This window comes from Oncorhynchus keta, chromosome 30 (assembly GCF_023373465.1).
Source record: "Oncorhynchus keta strain PuntledgeMale-10-30-2019 chromosome 30, Oket_V2, whole genome shotgun sequence".
In the NCBI taxonomy this organism is placed as follows: domain Eukaryota; kingdom Metazoa; phylum Chordata; class Actinopteri; order Salmoniformes; family Salmonidae; genus Oncorhynchus; species Oncorhynchus keta.
In genome coordinates, this window is record NC_068450.1 from 51307274 (window position 1) to 51328530 (window position 21257).

At 43.1% G+C, this 21257-nt stretch overlaps 1 protein-coding gene across 1 annotated transcript in view; it reads right to left on the reverse strand.

Annotated features, from left to right (window-relative positions):
- Nucleotides 1–21192, reverse strand: part of LOC118363685 (intersectin-1-like) — a 63409-nt gene extending 42217 nt beyond the window's left edge. Inside the window, exons 1-3 of the mRNA XM_052488513.1 lie at nucleotides 21019–21192; nucleotides 1633–1702; nucleotides 648–743 (exon numbers count right to left, since the gene is read on the reverse strand). Of these exons, the coding sequence (XP_052344473.1) occupies nucleotides 648–743; nucleotides 1633–1660 (124 nt within the window). The 5' untranslated portion in view covers nucleotides 1661–1702; nucleotides 21019–21192. The remainder of the gene's footprint in view (nucleotides 1–647; nucleotides 744–1632; nucleotides 1703–21018) is intronic.
- Nucleotides 21193–21257: the final 65 nt, after the last annotated feature.

The window sequence follows — 21257 nt, forward strand, 5'->3', positions numbered from 1 at the left end:
AGTATGAAATGACCACGGCTTGCGAAATAATTTTTGCTGAAGTAGCCGAGCGAAACAAGCACTTGCACTTCTCTAAAAGGGTGTGTCGAGGTTGTGCAAGGTTATGTTGAAATTCAAAACACCAAGGCAATGATATCAGATGATCATATGAGTGAGTGTGAGTGACTGAAATGTCCTTTCTGATAGTGAGATGAGTGGAGAATGAAGTTGCTTGTTACTGTGTGGCCTGTAGGGAATGAAACACCTCAAGGCCTGCCCTAGCCTCAGTCCACCAAGCTTCATTACCCCTTCACCTTTGACCTGGTACTGTGTGGGCTGTAGGGAATGAAACACTTCACCTTTGACCTGGTACTGTGTGTGTGTGTGTGTGTGTGTGTGTGTGTGTGTGTGTGTGTGTGTGTGTGTGTGTGTGTGTGTGTGTGTGTGTGTGTGTGTGTGTGTGTGTGTGTGTGTGTGTGTGTGTGTGTGTGTGTGTGTGTGTGTGTGTGTGTGTGTGTGTGTGATATAAGAGAAAGTCCTGATGAAAAGTGATCTTCTGCTATCTTCAAGCAACTTCTGCCTGACATGATGCTATACTGCAAAGACTGTCCTCCACCACTCTTTCCCTTTGTTTGTCCATCCCCTCCCCTGCTGTGAGTGAAGCTGACCTGTGATGTAGCCAGCTGGTGAGGGGGCCAGGCTGACAAACTGCTGGTCATGTTTGGCTCGCTCGTCCAGAGAGATCACCCAGGCGTCCAGGCCCCCTGAGAGAGAAAGATCAGTTGAAGCTCTCGCCTGGCCTGTGTGAGTGTGTATGGGGGGGGCTCAGTTAAGTCTCCGTAGAGTCATGGAACACAGCATTAAGGTGAGTCAGGGGAGGGGGAGAGAGAGAGAGAGAGAGAGTAAATTAAGTGGTGGTTGGTGATCTGAGGTTTACACCATACACCATGGCTGCATCCTAAATGCTACCCCATTTTCTATATAGTGCACAATGTAGGGAAGGGGTATACTACATTTACATTTAAGTCATTTAAGTCCCCCCTTAAAAGATTTAGATGCACTATTGTAAAGTGGCTGTTCCACTGGATGTCATAAGGTGAATGCACCAATTTGTAAGTCGCTCTGGATAAGAGCGTCTGCTAAATGACTTAAATGTAAATGTAAATTTAGCAGACGCTCTTATCCAGAGCGACTTACAAATTGGTGCATTCACCTTACTCTTACCCTACGAGGTACGGAGCCTGCTGGTTTTCTGTTCTATCTGATAATTAATTGAATCCACCTGGTGTCTCAGTCTAAATCAGTCCCTGATTAAAGGGGACCCGTGCTAAAATGCAGTGGAAGTGGCTTTGCAGTTCAGAGTTGATTTTGAGGAATGTGGCATTAGGGATGCACCCCACGCAGTCCAGCAGGCAGGCTTCCACCTCCTGGGAGTAATAACTTGATAGTGACCCTTCCTTTGTGCCGAAGTTACAGTACAACTCTCATTAATCCATGTGTAGAGGGAGATCAGGACTCACACACACACACCTGCAAGTGCATACATTTCTCTCACACATACACGCTTGTGACACAAACAAACACACAGATGCGCACACACACACACACAGTGTGCCAGGCAGACGGCTGTCAATCTGGTTGGGTGGCACTCACCTCCGAAGGGGGTGGGAAACTGAGCCATTGTTCAGTCGGTCAGTCAACTGCAGCCGCAAGCTGCAAACACCTGAAAGCCAAGACAGGAAGGGCCACAACAGTCAGTCTACAGTGTCTATATCCTCACTCTTCTCCTCCAACTCCCAAAAGACAGTAGCTCCCCTCAAAAGGAAATCAAAGCCGTTTCATGTTCTATGCCTTTTTCTATTCCTTTCATCAGGGGGATGGCAGGCCAGGCAGCAAGTTGTTAACAGACAGGTAAACATTTTGCAATAGAGACTTGTGATAACATGTTTGGTAATAGGTAGACAGGCCTAAATGCATCACTTGACTGTAAAGTACAGTGAGTCGGTCAGTGGTGTTGCACTGGCTGACAAATTATTGTCATGGGTGCATCCCAAAAGGAACCCTATTCCCTTTATAGTGCATTGATACTGGTCAAAGGTAGTGCACTATAAAAGGGAATATGGTGCCATTTGAGGTGCAGCCATTATGTACAGGTGGATTGTCATCTGGTTAACAACACTGAATCGAGGCTAGCAACACTGAACCATGCACCCGCTGTTCCGGACGACTGTGTGATCATGGTCTCCGTAGCCGATGTGAGTAAGACGTTTAAACAGGTCAACATTCACAACCTCTACCTGACCCATTCTGTAATGTTTCATGCAGAACGATAAGGTAACCAGTCTAAATGGACTATGCCCCTTAGCACTCACATCTGTAGCCATGAAATGATTTGAAAGGCTGGTCATGGCCCACATCAACGCCATCAACCCGGACACCGTGGACCAAGTCTAACTTGCATACTACCCCAACACATCCACAGATGACGCAATTGCTATTGCATTCCAGACTGCCATTTCCCATCTGGACAAAAGGAACCCCTTTGTGAGAACGCTGTTCATTGATTACAGCTCAGCATTCAACGCCATAGAAGCCCTCCAAGCTCATCACGAAGCTAAGGACCCTGGGATTAAACACCTCCCTCATCAACTGGACCCTGGACACACACGACTAAAAACAGCATCATTAAGTTTTCCGATACACTGGTAGGACAGATCACTGACAACAATTATACAGGGCTGCAGATAGCCTAGCAGTTAAGAGCGTTGTGCCAGTAACCGAAAGGTTGTTGGTTCAAATCCCAGAGCTGACTAGGTGAAAAATCTTCCGATGTGCCCTTGAGTAAGTCACTTAAACCGAATTGCTCCTGTAAGTCAATCTGGCTAAGTGTCTGCTAAATAACTTAAAAAAAAAAAATATATATATATATATATATATAGCCTATGGTGAGGTGGTAAGAGACCTGGAAGTGCGGTGCCAGGACAACAACCTCAACGTAAGCAAAACAAAAGGAACTGATCGCGGACAACAGAAAACGGAGTGCCGAGCACGCCCTCATTTACATCTCTGGGGCTGTAGTGGAGCAGGTTGAGAGCATCAAGTTCTTCAGTGTCCAGGATGCATCACTGCTTGGTATGGAACTGCTTGGCATCTGGTTGTAAGGCACTACAAAGGGTAGTGCATATGGCCCAGTACATCACTGGGGCCGAGCTCCCTGCCATCCGAGACCTCTATACCAGGCGGTGTTTCTGCTACCGCACAGCAAGTGGTACTGATGTACCAAATCAACTTTTATTCGTCACATGCGCCGAATACGACAGGTGTAGGTAGACCTTACCGTGAAATGCTTAATTAGAAGCCCTTAACCAACAATACTGCTCAAGAGAGTTAAGAAAATATTTACAAAATAAAAATATATAACAATAACGAGGCTATATACAGGGGGTCACAGTACCAAGTCAATGTGCAGGGGTACAGGTTAGTTGAGGTAATTTGTAAAGTGACTATGCATTGATAATAGACAGCGAGTAGCGAGTAGCAGCAATGTAAATATGCTGGTTGGCCATTTGATTAATTGTTCAGCCGTCTTATGGCTTGGGGTAGAAGCTGTTAAGGAGCCTTTTGCTTCAAGTCTGGAACCAATAGGACCATGAACAGCTTCTACCCCCGAGCCATAAGAAGGCTAAATAGCTACCCTGAATATCTGCATTGACCCTTTTTGCACTCACTCTTTTGACTCATCACATGCACTGCTGTTACTGTTTATTATCTATCCTGTTGCCTAGTCACTTTATCCCTATATCTACATATATACCTCAATTACCTCGTACCCCTGCACATTGGGTACTAGTACCGAGTCAGTCTATATAACCAAGGTATCATTACTCATGTTTTTTAAATTTATTTTTATGTTTCTATTAAGGGGGATGGAGGGGCCTTCTTCATGTTTCTATAAAGTGGATGAATGACATACAAAGAGGGGAGAAGATGGAGAGGGGAGGGAGGAGAGGCCAATGTTATCTCCCAGCTGTGCAAACGTCATGGTGAGAGAGGACAGCCATAGCCGGAGTATCAGTAAAACAAAGAAATGGGGGAAGGGAGCAGCACCCAAGACATTTTAAATCAGAGCCAGACCACCCCTCCCGTACAGCCCTCACAGTGGGAGCCCCAAGCAGGCTGAAACATTTCAACAACACAGAGACACAACACTGTATATTTCTCTCTGTTCACAAAAAAAATAAGTAATTTCCTACGACATTCCCATACTACGCATTTTCTGAAAGAAAAAAATAAGCTTGTTTGTGTGCGTTAATTACAGGAGGAATGACTTTCCGGAGCTGTGAAGGGTTCTGTTTCGTAAGAGCAAAGCCAGGCCAGCAGTGCACTGACACTGCTGCCAGCTTCTCTCAGTCCTCCAGGCAGAAAGGCTTGAGTCAACACAAAGAGCAGACAGAGCAGATTACCATGCTGCTCCACCATCCTACACTTCATTCACATCTCCCTGGAGAGGCGCACAAGAGCCTCATCACACACTGAGCTAGCCTTACACTTACTGGCTCACAGACACGCACGCCTCACACATACCAAGCAAATGAGGGAGGGGGTGGGCAAGGCTGTTTTGTCCCTCTGACCTAGTTTCTCCCTCTAACTTTTCTAACTCTGATTGTCATTGGTGGTGATGAGAGAGAAAGAGAAAGAGAGAGGCATAGGAAAGGCGGAATCCCAAATGGCACTCTATTCCCTTTATAGTGCATTACTTTTGACCAGGGCCCATAAGGCTATGGTGAAGGTAGTGCACTACATTAGGAATATGGCACTATTTGGGATGCATTCACACAGACAGGGAGGGAAGGTTAGAGAAGGATTCTATGGAATTATCAGTTTGCTCGTTCTTGTTCCAGCCAGACAGGACCGGGGCTCTGATGCCACTGGTCTGAGACTGGAAGGTGGATTTATCTGCATAATCTGATCACTTAGCAAGCTCCTGTTGTGGTGGAACGCCCCTTATAAGACAGACAGGCTAGACGCCTAGGGCTGGAGCTAGTTGACAAGTGCACCGCCGCACATGATGTCATCGCAGAGGTATGCAGTCTGCGGCCCAATGCAGTGTTAGAAGTTGAACTCCTGTGACAGACAGCAAGCAGACACAAAGATGGCAACACAGATGATTGGGAGAATTTTTCTTGGAAACATGCGGCAGTAATCAACTGGCTACGTAGCCTATTCCGCAGAAGACAAGATAGTCCCGAGATGCATTTTTGAAGGACATCGCATGGAGTTGGATATTCGCAAAGGCCTACCTGTGATTTGGCTGGAGGAATGGGAGGAAGGAATATGCATGCATAATGATCTACATTGTCATTGTGCCAGTAAAGGGAAAACACTGCATGAAACCTTCTTCACTCTTTAGTTAACACAGACACTCTCCCTCCCTTCCTTACACACGCTCGCTCGGTCTCCCTCTCATAAGCACATACACCATTATCTCTTTCCCACAAGCACACATATTGCTCCTAACTTTTAAAACGTTAGGCACCAAACAGAATTTAAGGATCACCAGAAACAAATAGTTTTTATATAGTTTAGGCTTACATTAGGCCTATATGAATCCTACCTTTGAAGCACATCTCAAGAGTAGAAGACCCCTTCTTGCTGTGCCAATCAAGTTAGCATAAACCTACTTTCAAGTTACCAGGTTGTTAGATAGCTAAATAACATGACGGAGTGTTATCAAACCAATAATTAGTGACCAGGCATTAGTTTAAAATGGCCCGCGACACGATTTGTGAAATTATATAAAAAGCGTGCGACTCACAGCAGAAAGAAAAAAGGGCATCGGTAAAACGGGTCTCTTTATTTATTTATTACCGTTTAGGCTACAGACGAGCGTTTTTTTGTTGTAAAGCTGCAAGCATGCCTGTCACGAACCATTTCCCCTATCTGGCACTCAGAGGCTGTATGGCAGAATTTGCAAAGTCTCAGACTGGTCTGTGTTCTTGGTTATAACAGGCAATTAAATTATACAATGTGTCAACATTGCTCGCTTTGCATACTGCTCCAATTTAACAAAATGTACAAATCTAACAACAGAAGATTCATCCGGGTCTGCATCTCTGCTCGACATCACGGCTAAATTAAATAAATAAAACAACTGACAGCGGAATATACGCGCATGAAGAGCAGACAGACAAAAGCCGGCGAGTGAGGGTTGGTAGGATATGAGCAGGAAAGTGAAGTGGATATTACTGGGCCTGTTGCTTAAACTTAACTGAATGTATAAACGTTTTAGAAAGGCGCCAGTATGTTCTTTAGATTGGTAGAGCTGAAAAATTTGGTAAGGTATTCTAAAATGTTGGTAACCTACGTATCCTGATGTTTTGGTACCAGTATACCGTGCAACACATTTACATTACATTTAAGTCATTTAGCAGACGCTCTTATCCAGAGCGACTTACAAATTGGTGCTTACAAACCTTATGACATCCAGTGGAACAGCCACTTTACAATAGTGCATCTAAATCTTTTAAGGGGGGGTGAGAAGGATTACTTTATCCTATCCTAGGTATTTCTTAAAGAGGTGGGGTTTCAGGTGTCTCCGGAAGGTGGTGACACTACTGCAGTGTCACTCACAGCTCAGGGGACAGGTCAACCGTGCAGAACAACATTCTGCCTGCTCATAGGACAACATGGACTGTCCCAGTTTCACTTCCTCTGCACATTTTCACAGCTCAAACTTTTTTTGTAAATTGTCAATGCTCCCCGACTGTCTTGCTTTCATTTCATTTATTTTTTGGGAGCTGGACACTAACTGTATGAATGTAGATCTCTTTATCATTTCAACAGTTACGATTGGCTTTAGTCATTTTGCAGTTATTCCAGCTGCACGGTTTGACGCGACTGTTAGCCATAGTGCTAGCAAACAAGGGATAAGAGTGTTGCCAGCCAGAATGGAAACGGCACATTTAGAACCAACGACTGCGTTGTGTCCATAAATAGAGAACAAAAATACTTAACGATTGTGTCTGGCAACATAACTGATAGAATGAACGGCCAGCTGGCTTGGCTAGAAACGTGTTGGGACTAGGCGTATATTTTAATTGAGGGATGAAATAGTAGCATATGAATACATTGATCAAAATAACGTTTTTATTTCATTGGTAACCCATTGTAGAAAAGCAATTGTACACTCGAGGTTGTGCAAAACAACTTTTTTTTTTAGTACGGCTGTGCTGCAGTAATAAGTACGAGGTGGGAACGAGTACCGAACATCAGCACGCTGTGCTAAAAAAGTCGTTTTGCACAACCTCGAGTGTACAATAACTTTATTTTAATTTGATTTTTTACAATGGATTACCTAAGAAATAAAACATTATTTATTTTGATCATGTATTTTCTTATTTTTACCAATCTATAAACAGGTGCCCTTTTTTGTGAGGCACTGGAAAACCTCCCTGGTCTCTGTACCATCATCCCCTGTATATATTGTTATTTCTTACTGCTGCTCTTGTATTACTTTTATCTCTTATTCTTATCGCTTAAAACAATTGCACTGTTGGTTAGGGGCTCGTAAGTAACCATTTCACTGTAAGGTCTACCTACACCTACACTGTCCGAACCTCTGGCAGTCTCTATGGGGGTGCCACAGGGTTCAATTCTTGGGCCGACTCTCTTCTCTGTATACATCAATGATGTCACTCTTGCTGCTGGTGAGTCTCTGATCCACCTCTACGCAGACGATACCATTCTGTATACTTCTGGCCCTTCTTTGGACACTGTAAACAACCCTCCAGGCAAGCTTCAATGCCATACAACTCTCCTTCCGTGGCCTCCAATTGCTCTTAAATACAAGTAAAACTAAATGCATGCTCTTCAACCGATCGCTGCCTGCACCTGCCCGCCTGTCCAACATCACTACTCTGGACGGCTCTGACTTAGAATACGTGGACAACTACAAATATCTAGGTGTCTGGTTAGACTGTAAACTCTCCTTCCAGACCCACATCAAACATCTCCAATCCAAAGTTAAATCTAGAATTGGCTTCCTATTTCGCAACAAAGCATCCTTCACTCATGCTGCCAAACATACCCGTGTAAAACTGACCATCCTACCAATCCTCGACTTCGGCGATGTCATTTAAAAAAAATAGTCTCTAATACCCTACTCAACAAATTGGATGCAGTCTATCACAGTGCAATCCGTTTTGTCACCAAAGCACCATATACTACCCACCATTGCGACCTGTAGGCTCTCGTTGGCTGGCCCTCGCTTCATACTCGTCGCCAAACCCACTGGCTCCATGTCATCTACAAGACCCTGCTAGGTAAAGTCCCCCCTTATCTCAGCTCGCTGGTCACCATAGCATCACCCACCTGTAGCACGCGCTCCAGCAGGTATATCTCTCTGGTCACCCCCAAAACCAATTCTTTCTTTGGCCACCTCTCCTTCCAGTTCTCTGCTGCCAATGACTGGAACGAACTACAAAAATCTCTGAAACTGGAAACACTTATCTCCCTCACTAGCTTTAAGCACCAACTGTCAGAGCAGCTCACAGATTACTGCACCTGCACATAGCCCACCTATAATTTAGCCCAAACAACTACCTCTTTCCCTACTGTATTTATTTTGCACCCCATTATTTTTATTTCTACTTTGCACATTCTTCCACTGCAAATCTACCATTCCAGTGTTTTACTTGCTATATTGTATTTACTTTGACACCATGGCCTTTTTGCCTTTACCTCCCTTATCTCACCTCATTTGCTCACATCGTATGTAGACTTGTTTATACTGTATTATTGACTGTATGTTTGTTTTACTCCATGTGTAACTCTGTGTCGAACTGCTTTGCTTTAGCTTGGCCAGGTCGCAATTGTAAATGAGAACTTGTTCTCAACTTGCCTACCTGGTTAAATAAAGGTGAAATAAAAAAAATAAAACACCTGTTGTATTCGGGCACATGTGACTACGAACATTTGGTGTTTGAAATTCACTGCTCGACTGAGAGACCCTTACAGATTATTGTATGTGTGGGGTACAGCAATTAGGTAAACACTATTGCATAGAGTGAGTCCATGCAACTTATTATGAAACTTGTTGAGCAACGTTTTACTCATGAACCTATTTAGAATTACTATAACAAAGGGGTTGAATAGTTGACGAGACATTTCAGCTTTTCATTAAAAAAAATGCCCGATAAACACAATTCTACTGACATTGCCAGTGACCCAAAAATCTGACAGCTGGTAACACAACAAAACTTGGAAAAAGTCAATACATACTGAAGCCTTCTGAAGGCACTGTATGTATGTATAATGGATTAGTAACTAACACGAGTGCTTTAGTGTGACATGGGTCAAGGCCCTCTCATTGGGCCTGCCAGAGCAGTTGTGAGTACACTAAGCCCTGAGTACACTTAAGTTAGTCAGGCTTAGGGCTGTTTTCTCTGAGTATGAGCTGACCATGTTATCTCAAGGGGGGAGTTAAATACAGCCCTGATACACACCAACCAACCAGACAAAGCAATAAATCCTGGGCATTACTCTTTGGGCTAATTCTTCCCTCTTCATTAAGTGGATGAGGGAATTAAGATGGTTAACAAAACATGTGTTACTAGGGTTATACATTTTGGGGAATATTCAGAGGTAGAAACTTTCAGTGGGAATTAATGGGAAAATATGAGAATTAATTTTAATACCACTTAAATGTTGTTTTTTTGCATTGGATATATTTACCATATCATATGGAAACAGAAACAACTTTTATCGTAAGTAGACAATTGCAAATTATAATCCTTCCAATAGAAATAAAAAACAACAATTTTGTTACGAATTGAACTTTAATCAAATGAGTAAAAGTAAATAATTAGGAAATAATACAATTCCATGTACAGATAAATGGAGTAAACAACTTACGTGTAGGATAAATGTTTTAAAATGAAACATGAATGGAAACAGGTGAATTACCACTCAAGCAAGCTAAAACCCACATGGTAGCAAAAACTAACTTGCAGAAATTGTTCACAAGTTTGAAATGATTTAAAGCACACTTTGCTGTAGGCTACTATTTACTAGTTAACTCATGTCATGAAATATATTCACCCCGCCCAGTATTGTAATCAAAACTTACCAGAAAGCATGTAGTCCTGGGCTCAGACAGTGTTGTAGTGTGGGCTCAATAGCATCTCATTTGTATGCAAGATCTTGAGAATCAGCTGTACATGTGATGGAAGAGTGCACTGACTGCACATGTGACGGAAGAATACACTGTGCATGCAGAGGGTTGGATTTCCATTTAAATTTAGGATAGTTTAACCAAAATATTCCACAAGAACTAGAATTTCCGTATGTGTATCCCGCAAAAAAGGTTCACTGTTTTTAGATAATTTAAGCAAAATTAACTTGCCATGGAAAACTCCCAGAAAAGAACTCTGGAAATCTACCGTAAAGTTTCCGACCCTTTGCAACCCTATGTGGAACTGGAAGTCGATGTGTTTTTGTTCTCCGTCTTAAGTGGGGCATGGGGTGACGGGACAGTGTGAGGGGTAATAATAGACCCCACTTCACGTCCCTCTCACCCTCACCTAGACACACTCTGGTGTGAAAGTCCTGTGCCGCTACTGTTATCACATTCTTGCCTGTAATGTTGACGTCAACAGCAGTGCCACACTGGAGGACAACAGTGGCTAAGTAGAGGGACTGTGAACCTATTAGGGCCAGGCCCTAAAAATTGTTAAAGAATCAAGCCACCCAAGTCATAGACTGTCCTATCTGCTCCTGCACGGTAAGAGGTACCGGAATGGCATGCCTGGGACCAAAAGGCGTCTTAACAGCTTCTACCCCAAAGCCATAAGACTACTAAACAGTTAATCAAATGGCTAACTGGGCCATTTGCATTGACCGCCTTATTTTATTCTAATTTATTATAGGTTTTTGCACCGACTCTCTTGCACAGGCTCCATGTACACTCACTGGACTAACCACATACCCACACATACTACACACAAGCATATTGACTCCACACAAAACACACACATATTGACACTACACATATTCCTTACCTATATGTACATATTACCTCAATATTACCTCAATTACCCTACTTCCGGCGCCGACAGAGATGGCCGCCTCGCTTCGCGTTCTTTGGAAACTATGCAGTTTTTAGTTTTTTTATGTGTTATTTCTTACATTAGTACCCCAGGTCATCTTAGGTTTCATTACATACAGTCGAGAAGAACTACTGAATATAAGATCAGCGTCAACTCACCATCAGTACGACCAAGAATATGTTTTTCGCGACGCGGATCCTGTGTTCTGCCTTTCACCCAGGACAACGGAATGGATCCCATGCAGCGACCCGCAAAAAAAACGACTCCGAAAAAGAGGGAAACGAGGCGGTCTTCTGGTCAGACTCCGGAGACGGGCACACCGTGCACCACTCCCTAGCATTCTTCTTGCCAATGTCCAGTCTCTTGACAACAAGGTTGATGAAATCCGAGCAAGGGTAGCATTCCCGAGGGACATCAGAGACTAACGTTCTTTGCTTCACGGAAACATGGCTCACTGGAGAGACGCTATCCGAGGCGGTGCAGCCAACGGGTTTCTCCAAGCATCGCGCCGACAGAAACAAACATCTTTCTGGTAAGAAGAGGGGCGGGGGCGTATGCCTTATGACTAACGAGACATGGTGTGATGAAAGAAACATACAGGAACTCAAATCCTTCTGTTCACCTGATTTAGAATTCCTCACAATCAAATATAGACCAAGACCGCATTATCCACCAAGAGAATTCTCTTCGATTATAATCACAGCCGTATATACACCCCCCAAGCAGACACATCGATGGCTCTGAACGAACTTTATTTAACTCTTTGCAAACTGGAAACCATTTATCCGGAGGCTGCATTCATTGTAGCTGGGGATTTTAACAAGGCTAATCTGAAAACAAGACTCCCTAAATTTTATTAGCATATCGATTGCGCAACCAGGGGTGGAAAAACCTTGGATTATTGTTACTCTAACTTTCGCGACGCATATAAGGCCCTGCCCCGCCTCCCTTTCGGGAAAGCTGACCACGACTCCATTTTGTTGATCCCTGCCTACAGACAGAAACTTAAACAAGAGGCTCCCACGCTGAGGTCTGTCCAACGCTGGTCCGACCAAGCTGACTCCACACTCCAAGACTGCTTCCATCACGTGGACTGGGATATGTTTCGTATTGCGTCAGATAAAAATATTGACGAATACGCTGATTCAGTGTGCGAGTTCATTAGAACGTGCGTTGAAGATGTCGTTCCCATAGCAACGATTAAAACATTCCCTAACCAGAAACCGTGGATTGATGGCAGCATTCGCGTGAAACTGAAAGCGCAAACCACTGCTTTTAATCAGGGCAAGGTGTCTGGTAACATGACCGAATACAAACAGTGCAGCTATTCCCTCTGCAATTCTATCAAACAAGCTAAGCGTCAGTACAGAGACAAAGTAGTATCTCAATTCAACGGCTCAGACACAAGAGGCATGTGGCAGGGTCTACAGTCAATCACGGACTACAGGAAGAAGTCCAGCCCAGTCACGGACCAGGATGTCTTGCTCCCAGGCAGACTAAACTTTTTTTGCCCGCTTTGAGGACAATAACAGTGCCACTGACACGGCCTGCAACGAAAACATACGGTCTCTCCTTCACTGCAGCCAAGGTGAGTAAGACATTTAAACGTGTTAACCCTCGCAAGGCTGCAGGCCCAGACGGCATCCCCAGGCGCGCCCTCAGAGCATGCGCAGACCAGCTGGCCGGTGTGTTTACGGACATATTCAATCAATCCCTATACCAGTCTGCTATGCCCACATGCTTCAAGAGGGCCACCATTGTTCCTGTTCCCAAGAAAGCTAAGGTAACTGAGCTAAACGACTACCGCCCCGAAGCACTCACTTCCGTCATCATGAAGTGCTTTGAGAGACTAGTCAAGGACCATATCACCTCCACCCTACCTGACACCCTAGACCCACTCCAATTTGCTTACCGCCCAAATAGGTCCACAGACGATGCAATCTCAACCACACTGCACACTGCCCTAACCCATCTGGACAAGAGGAATACCTATGTGAGAATGCTGTTCATCGACTACAGCTTGGCATTCAACACCATAGTACCCTCCAAGCTCGTCATCAAGCTCGAGACCCTGGGTCTCGACCCCGCCCTGACAACTGGGTACTGGACTTCCTGACGGGCCGCCCCCCAGGTGGTGAGGGTAGGCAACAACATCTCCTCCCCGCTGATCCTCAACACTGGGGCCCCACAAGGGTGCGTTCTGAGCCCTCTCCTGTACTCCCTGTTCACCCACGACTGCGTGGCCACGCACGCCTCCAACTCAATCATCAAGTTTGCGGACGTCACAACAGTGGTAGGCTTGATTACCAACAACGACGAGACGGCCTACAGGGAGGAGGTGAGGGCCCTCGGAGTGTGGTGTCAGGAAAATAACCTCACACTCAACGTCAACAAAACTAAGGAGATGATTGTGGACTTCAGGAAACAGCAGAGGGAATACCCCCCTATCCACATCGATGGAACAGTAGTGGAGAGGGTAGCAAGTTTTAAGTTCCTCTGCTTACACATCACAGACAAACTGAATTGGTCCACTCACACAGACAGCATCATGAAGAAGGCGCAGCAGCGCCACTTCAACCTCAGGAGGCTGAACAAATTCGGAAATTCACCAAAAGCACTTACAAAATTCTACAGATGCACAATCGAGAGCATCCTGGCGGGCTGTATCACCGCCTGGTACGGCAACTGGTCTGCCCTCAACCGTAAGGCTCTCCAGAGGGTAGTGAGGTCTGCACAACGCATCACCGGGGGCAAACTACCTGCCCTCCAGGACACCTACACCACCCGATGTTACAGGAAGGCCATAAAGATCATCAAGGACATCAACCACCCGAGCCACTGCCTGTTCACCCCGCTATCATCCAGAAGGCGAGGTCAGTACAGGTGCATCAAAGCTGGGACCGGGAGACTGAAAAACAGCTTCTATCTCAAGGCCATCAGACTGTTAAACAGCCACCACTAACATTGAGTGGCTGCTGCCAACACACTGACACAACTCCTTCTGTGGTCCTTCTTCTCCTTCTGTGGTCCTTCTGTGGCTCAGTTGGTAGAGCATGGCGCTTGTAACGCCAGGGTAGTGGGTTCGATTCCCGGGACCACCCATACGTAGAATGTATGCACACATGACTGTAAGTCGCTTTGGATAAAAGCGTCAGCTAAATGGCATATATTATTATTATTATATATTACAACTCCAGCCACTTTAATAATGGGAATTGATGGGAAATGTAAATATATCACTAGCCACTTTAAACAATGCTACCTTATATAATGTTACTTACCCTACATTATTCATCTCATATGCATACGTATATACTGTACTCTATATCATCGACTGCATCCTTATGTAATACATGTATCACTAGCCACTTTAACTATGCCACTTTGTTTACATACTCATCTCATATGTATATACTATACTCGATACCATCTACTGTATCTTGCCTATGCTGCTCTGTACCATCACTCATTCATATATCCTTATGTACATATTATTTATCCCCTTACACTGTGTATAAGACAGTAGTTTTGGAATTGTTAGTTAGATTACTTGTTGGTTATTACTGCATTGTCGGAACTAGAAGCACAAGCATTTCGCTACACTCGCATTAACATCTGCTAACCATGTGTATGTGACAAATAAAATTTGATTTGATTTTTGATTTGACCCCTACACATTTACTCGGTACCGGTACCCCTTTAATATAGCCTCGTTATTGTTATTTGAATTGTTTTACAATTTTTCCTTTCATTTATTTGACATTTTTCTAACTTTTTCTTTACTCTGCATTGTTGGTTAGGTGCTTGTAAGTAAGCATTTTACTCTAAGGTCAACAAATACCTGTTGTATTTGGCACATGTGACATAATCCGATTTGATATGGCCTAAATATTAGACCCTACCAGTAACACGATCCTCATTAATATCATGGCAAGGAAACAAAACAAACCGGATTTACCTTATTTTTAAAAATGTCCCTAATATTGGAAGGAAACGTCATTATGTTGTCATTCAGAGTCACATTTATTTTTTTCCCAAGCTATAGCCCACAATATTTGACATACAACAGGTTTTTAAAAAGGACCAAATAGGTGGCCTACTTTGTGTTTTCATTGTGGAAAAAATATTGCAGGTCACAACCCTACAGCACCAAGTGGGGCTGACTAATGGCACAGGAGTGTTTTTTCAGGATCAAAAAGAGGCTTAGATGGTGGGCGTGGCAGGGGACGTGGCAATGCCAAATTGTAGTGATGAGTTTAAAACATATTTTATTGAACTGCTACAGAACTAAATAAATATGGTACCTGATGAGAATAATTGATTTTGATGTATGTATAAATTGCAAGACTGTCTTTCACTGTGTTTTTGATACTCAAATGGATGACAATACTAAAGATGTATGGTGGACTGCATTGTGAACAATAGGATTTGGAAGACAAAAATGTATTGACTATAAAACAACTTGTCACCTTAAACAATTTAACAAATCAAAACGGAATTAAAAATACGCTGGACTCCCAAAAACAAGTTGACCTACAAAAACTTCCATGGACTCTTAAATTATGTAAATCATGATAAGTAGCATAATAATGAAGCCATTTATTGATGTGAAAACAGATTTGTAATCATATCAATTAAATGTATTATGTTGGTCAAATTAGATTTAAAATAATAATAGATTATTTTACACACAATAAAATATTATTGGCACTGTCGGCAAGGATTCATTTTTTAAAATTTATTTAGCCATTTTAGCATTCAAGCTAATTTCTTGCAGTTCTAGGAATTTCTCCATGAAACAAAGAAAATGCAGTTTTAAAGCAAATTTCCAAGGATTCTATATATTCTGCCATGGAGCTGAGAAAACTTTGCAGTTTTAAAGATAATGCATATAATTGCAGGAAAATATGCCATGGCTAATGCTGTGTTCTTGTGCTCAAACTTAATAACAAAATCAATACTTCATAGTTTGGAAATGTTCAGTTTGGACTTAGAAACCCTTGGGCGTGCTGCCTATGTCAGAAAAATCCCTGCACAGGTGGGGATGCTGTTTAACTCATCAAGTGACTTTTATAGTGTCCTTGAGCTGCTCAGAAGAATACTAATAGCGGCAAAAAAAGCATTGTGAAAAATCCAAACAAAAAAAGTGTAGGAGAAAAAGCTAGCAAAACACAGACATACGAAGTGATCCAAGTCGCACAGACACGGGCCCATTTGGATCGGCTGAAGAAAGGAATAAAAAGGAGGTGTCACTCTTCCTAGAGCTGGCCGCCCGGCCAAACTGAGCACTCGGGGGAGAAGGGCCTTGGTCCGGGAGCCAAGAACCCGATGGTCACTGACAGAGCTCTAGAGTACCTCTGTGGAGATGGGAGAGCCTTTGAGAAGGACAACCATCTCTGCAACACTCCACCAATCAGGCCTTTATGCTAGAGCGACCAGATGGAAGCCACTCCTCAATAAAAGGTACGACAGCCCGCTTTGAGTTTGCCAAAAGGCACCTAAAGTACAGAAAGATCCTTGATGAAAACCTACTCCAGAGCACTCAGGACCTCAGACTGGGGTGAAGGTACACCTTCCAACAGGACAACAACCCTAAGCACACAGCCAACACAACGCAGGAGTGGCTTCGGGACAAGTATCTGAATGTCCTTGAGTGACCCAGCCAGAGCCCGGACTTGAACCACAGCAAACATCTCTGGAGAGCCTTAAATAGCTGTGCAGCAACGCTCCCCACCCAACACTGACAGATCTTGAAAGGATCTGAAGAGAAGAATGGGAGAAACTGCCCAAATACAGGTGTAAGCTTGTAGCGTCACACCCAAGAAGACTCAAGGCTGTAATTGCTGATAAAAGATGCTTCAATAAAGTACTGAGTAAAGGGTCTGAATACTTATTTAAAAGGTGATTTTTCAGTTTAAAAAATATATACATATATATATATAATTGAGCAAAAATGTAATTATGGGGTATTGTGTGTAGATTGGGGGGGGGGGTTGATTTAATACATTTTAGAATAAGGCTGTAACGTAACAAAATGTGGCAAAAGTTAAAGGGTCTGAATACTTTCCGAATGCACTGTACAGAGGTGCGAACTGTGCAACACACACACAGTTCTTTCCACCATCTCCAAGAGATCCAAACTGCATGCAGACAGTATTTGAGGGAATCCTACTCCCAACTGCAGCACCAACATCAGAATTATCGCTCATCAAACTAACATGACCTTGGATAAAGGGGAGTTGGTGTTTAAGAAACCATCATACAACCATCTAACTATCAGATGGCTTGTCAATCTCGGGCCCACAGATCCTGCAGTGAATGCTGTGCAACCAATTGGCAGTCTGGTCCCCAAAGGGCAGCTCTGATTCACTGGTTAAGGGTCAAAAGGTTGAGGTGGGGAACGGGGCACTCGGTTAGCAACAGTGTCTATGGTGTACGCCAGGACAAGGGCATTGCCTGCTTCTTTGAAACATATCTAGCTGTAACCTATATCATGTTGCTTCGGCAGTATAACTAAATATGGTGGGGGGGAAAAATGCACTGCAGTTGACTGTGTGGATTGCTGGTGGGAATTTAATGTGACACTTTCCTGTCGAGGACCTGAAACGCCATGCTCCAGCCAATGTCAAGTCAAGGTTGCCCTGTAGCTGAGCAACCCAGGAGCGATAGATAGGAGCGCTGCAGTATCTGCAACTGTGCAGCCAAAGCTCTCTCCTCACATGCATGCGCACACACACACACACAACACAAACCCACTGCCTATCAGTCAGCCCATAAGCCCCGATGCAGATCAGCTCAGTCAAAGGTTAATGTAAAAACGCAGAAACGATTAGGTTTGGTGGGCCGTTTTCCTTGCGTTATGAAAAGTCTGGAATACCCTCTGCAATAATCACACCATGTTCCGTCCGAGGGGAAAATTCCCAGTTCAAAAGCGAAGTCAATACTATGTGTATAGTGAATCTACCTACCGTCAACAAGACTGCATTTCTTAACACAGAACATTGGGCTGGCTGTTTTCTTGCCATGACTCCATAGTAGTGCTCGGCGATATGACCAAATTATTATATCAGTTTCTCTCTCAGTATGACAGTATTTTATGTTTAGAAATTTGCTTTATGAGTAGTACGTGCCCCTCGGGTGGCAGCATACATTCTCAGTGATTTCAATGGGTCACTTCATTCTGAATGTTTTATACTATTCAATTCAACCAAAAAATGTACTGCACTTTAATCATTTTCTGCATTTCCTCATATGGCTGCACAATATGGGCCCCAAAAAAAATGAGAACTTATTTGTCACCAAATGTTGCAATTGTGATTTGACTTACGATTTAGATCAACGCACTTGGGTGAACATTTGGAATCATGGAAATAGAATGTTTATTCTAATTCTATATTTAGAATATAACAGTGGAGGCTGCTGAGGGGAGGACAACTCATAATAATGGCTGCAAACATGTTTGATACCATTCACGCCATTCCAGCCATTATACTCCATCCCAGACATTATTATGAGCCGTCCTCCCGTGGAATATAAATATTAGTGGGCACTTTAAATACAGTGTTGTTTGATATGACAACAAATGAAAATGTCAGGGAGGAGTTATTGTGACAGGGTAGGAAGGAACCAAAGTATTTTTAATGGCTAGCTAGCCAGCTAGCTAACTAACTAGTTATTAGCATTAGCAGCAAACATGATTTAGCTAAAACATGGTAAGGAAAACCTAGCTGTTTGCAGATGTAAGAAAAATAAACTAAGTGTCATTTTAGAACGCTTGTGGATTTCTTAATAGAAGGAGGTCTGTGTGGAAAAAGGAATGGAGGGAGTGGAGAGGGATGAGTTATTTTTATTTAACCTTTATTTAACTAGGCAAGTCAGTTAAGAACAAATTCTTATTTACAATGACGGCCTACCGTCGTAGTGGTTTAAACTATAAAAATGGAGGTTACACAAGGCAAATCACATTTAACAAATCAAATACCGTTTTAGAAGGTAAAGTAAAAACCCCAAATGGTCCATGCATCAATACCGGTATATAGTCAAATACAGTATACCGCCCAGCCGTAATCTATAGTATTGAATAAAGCTGATAAACAGAAAAATCCAAAGCCCCATTTGAGAGGGAGATGCAAGTCCAGCAAAGCAGTTCCCCCAGCCTTTGCTGTTCAGATGCCAAAGCAGAAAACCAAATAACTGAATTAGCATGCTCACACTAAATATGTGCACCAGAGCAGCACAGTGGGTCTCCTACAAGTCAGCCAAAACTCAGCAGGCAATAGCGCTGGAAAGTGAAACTGTGGTGGCAAAAGGCACTCTATGCTATGGCCTTGTGACCAAAATCAAAGCATGTCACTTCCTTCATGCCCCTGAAATCAAGATAAGTTGGGGTAGGGTGTCATTGACAGCAACAAAGTTCAATGCACATTAATAATTTATTAGATCTTTCTTGACAGCCAAGCATGGCTTCTAGATTCAGACAGTGGGGCTTGGTTTAGGTGGGGCTACTGGGTGTGAGGCAATGCCAAACATGGCTGTTAAAAAACACTCACTCACTCTTCCTCTGCAGGTCTCCCTCTGACAAACACACACAAATGCATGCTAGTGGCATGGTGAGATGTCAGACAGAAATATCCTAGAGTTGACACGTTTTTGAGGGATATTAATTTCATTAGCTAAACAAAAGAAACAAAATAATCCAACCTGTGCAAGACTAATGATGTCAGGGCAAGGGCACAACCCAGCTTTTGGCAATAGCTAACTAGCAAATTAGATATGGCTAGGTCCAAAGCCTTCTTTTCTATTGCAAATAGAAAGCTATGGCCATGACATTGCTATTGAAGCGAAGCAAAATATTAAAATTAAAGCATACATAGGTAGCAAGCTAACTGGCCAGCTAACTGTCAATGGACCGTCGTTAGCTAGCTAGTCAGTCTGCTAGCCGTTGGCTTACATGATTGGCTGCTAGCTAGTCTGATTAGTCAGGCTGTAATACACAATTAATTGGTATATACAGTCTGACACATTCGTGTGAAAAAATCTTGTTAAATGTTCCTTAAAAGCCAGAATGTTGCAAAAGAAAATTGCGTTGAAACTTACTCTACCGGTTGTCTGTGCAGTTTGTCCTTGTCCAGATGCTCGAAATTTGACACACAATATCCACAGGAAAGTATTGTTTATTCAACTTTTTAGCAGTTAGGCACCTAGGTCAAATTAGTTTGACATTAGATATTCAGTTCTCTCTCATCAATAGCTATTGAGCATGCATGCCACAACAATGCAAATGTTATATTCTGAATGCTTGGTTCAATATCTATTGACGAGATAATATCCAATAAAACTACCTTTATTACCTCGGTGCCGAACCCAACAACATAACATATGTAACTACCTACTTGCTCTCTAGTCGGGTAAACAATTATTTATTGTGGATATTTTGTCTCAAATTAAGAGCAGCTGAAGGGAAAGACGAACCACAGAGACAACCGGTAGAGTAAATTGAAATATTCAACATTCTGTCTTGTAAGGAACACTTACCCGATTTTGCACACAAACGTTTCAGCCTGTACATAATTTAACGTTAGCAATTCATTGTGCATTACAGTCTGATTAATCCGTCTAACGTTAGTTGCTAACTAACGTTAATGTAAATCATTGCTAACTAACGTTAGGTAGCTTGCTTAACTTCACATTCAACACAAATTAACTTGGTTGGCTAAAGTAAGGAACCTTGGAAATATATCATACACTAAAATGCATACAATGGCATATGACTGACTGGTTAGCTAGCTAATAACACGAAATGGACTGATAAGTGCAGTGCAGCGATTTCCTACCCTCCGTCTTGACTGCCCCCTACGAGCCACTGTTACCAGCTAGCTAGGCTAGCCAGCAATTCTTCCACATTTTTACTGATTGATTAACATATTCTTCTTACCTCATCGTTCGTTTTCCATTCTTAAATAATTGATAAGATAAGGAACTGTGTGTTACTTATAAGATAAAAATGAATGAATTCCCCTGCAACGGTCGATTTAGCGAGATATTTCCCCTGTAATTGCAAATTCCCTTCCACCAAGGGCCCGCCGTAAGGCTACGCAAATTGGAAAATGGGGTACTACCGCGAGATGTTGAGTTTTCTGAGCGTCTGCAATATCGAGCCAATCAGCGAACGAT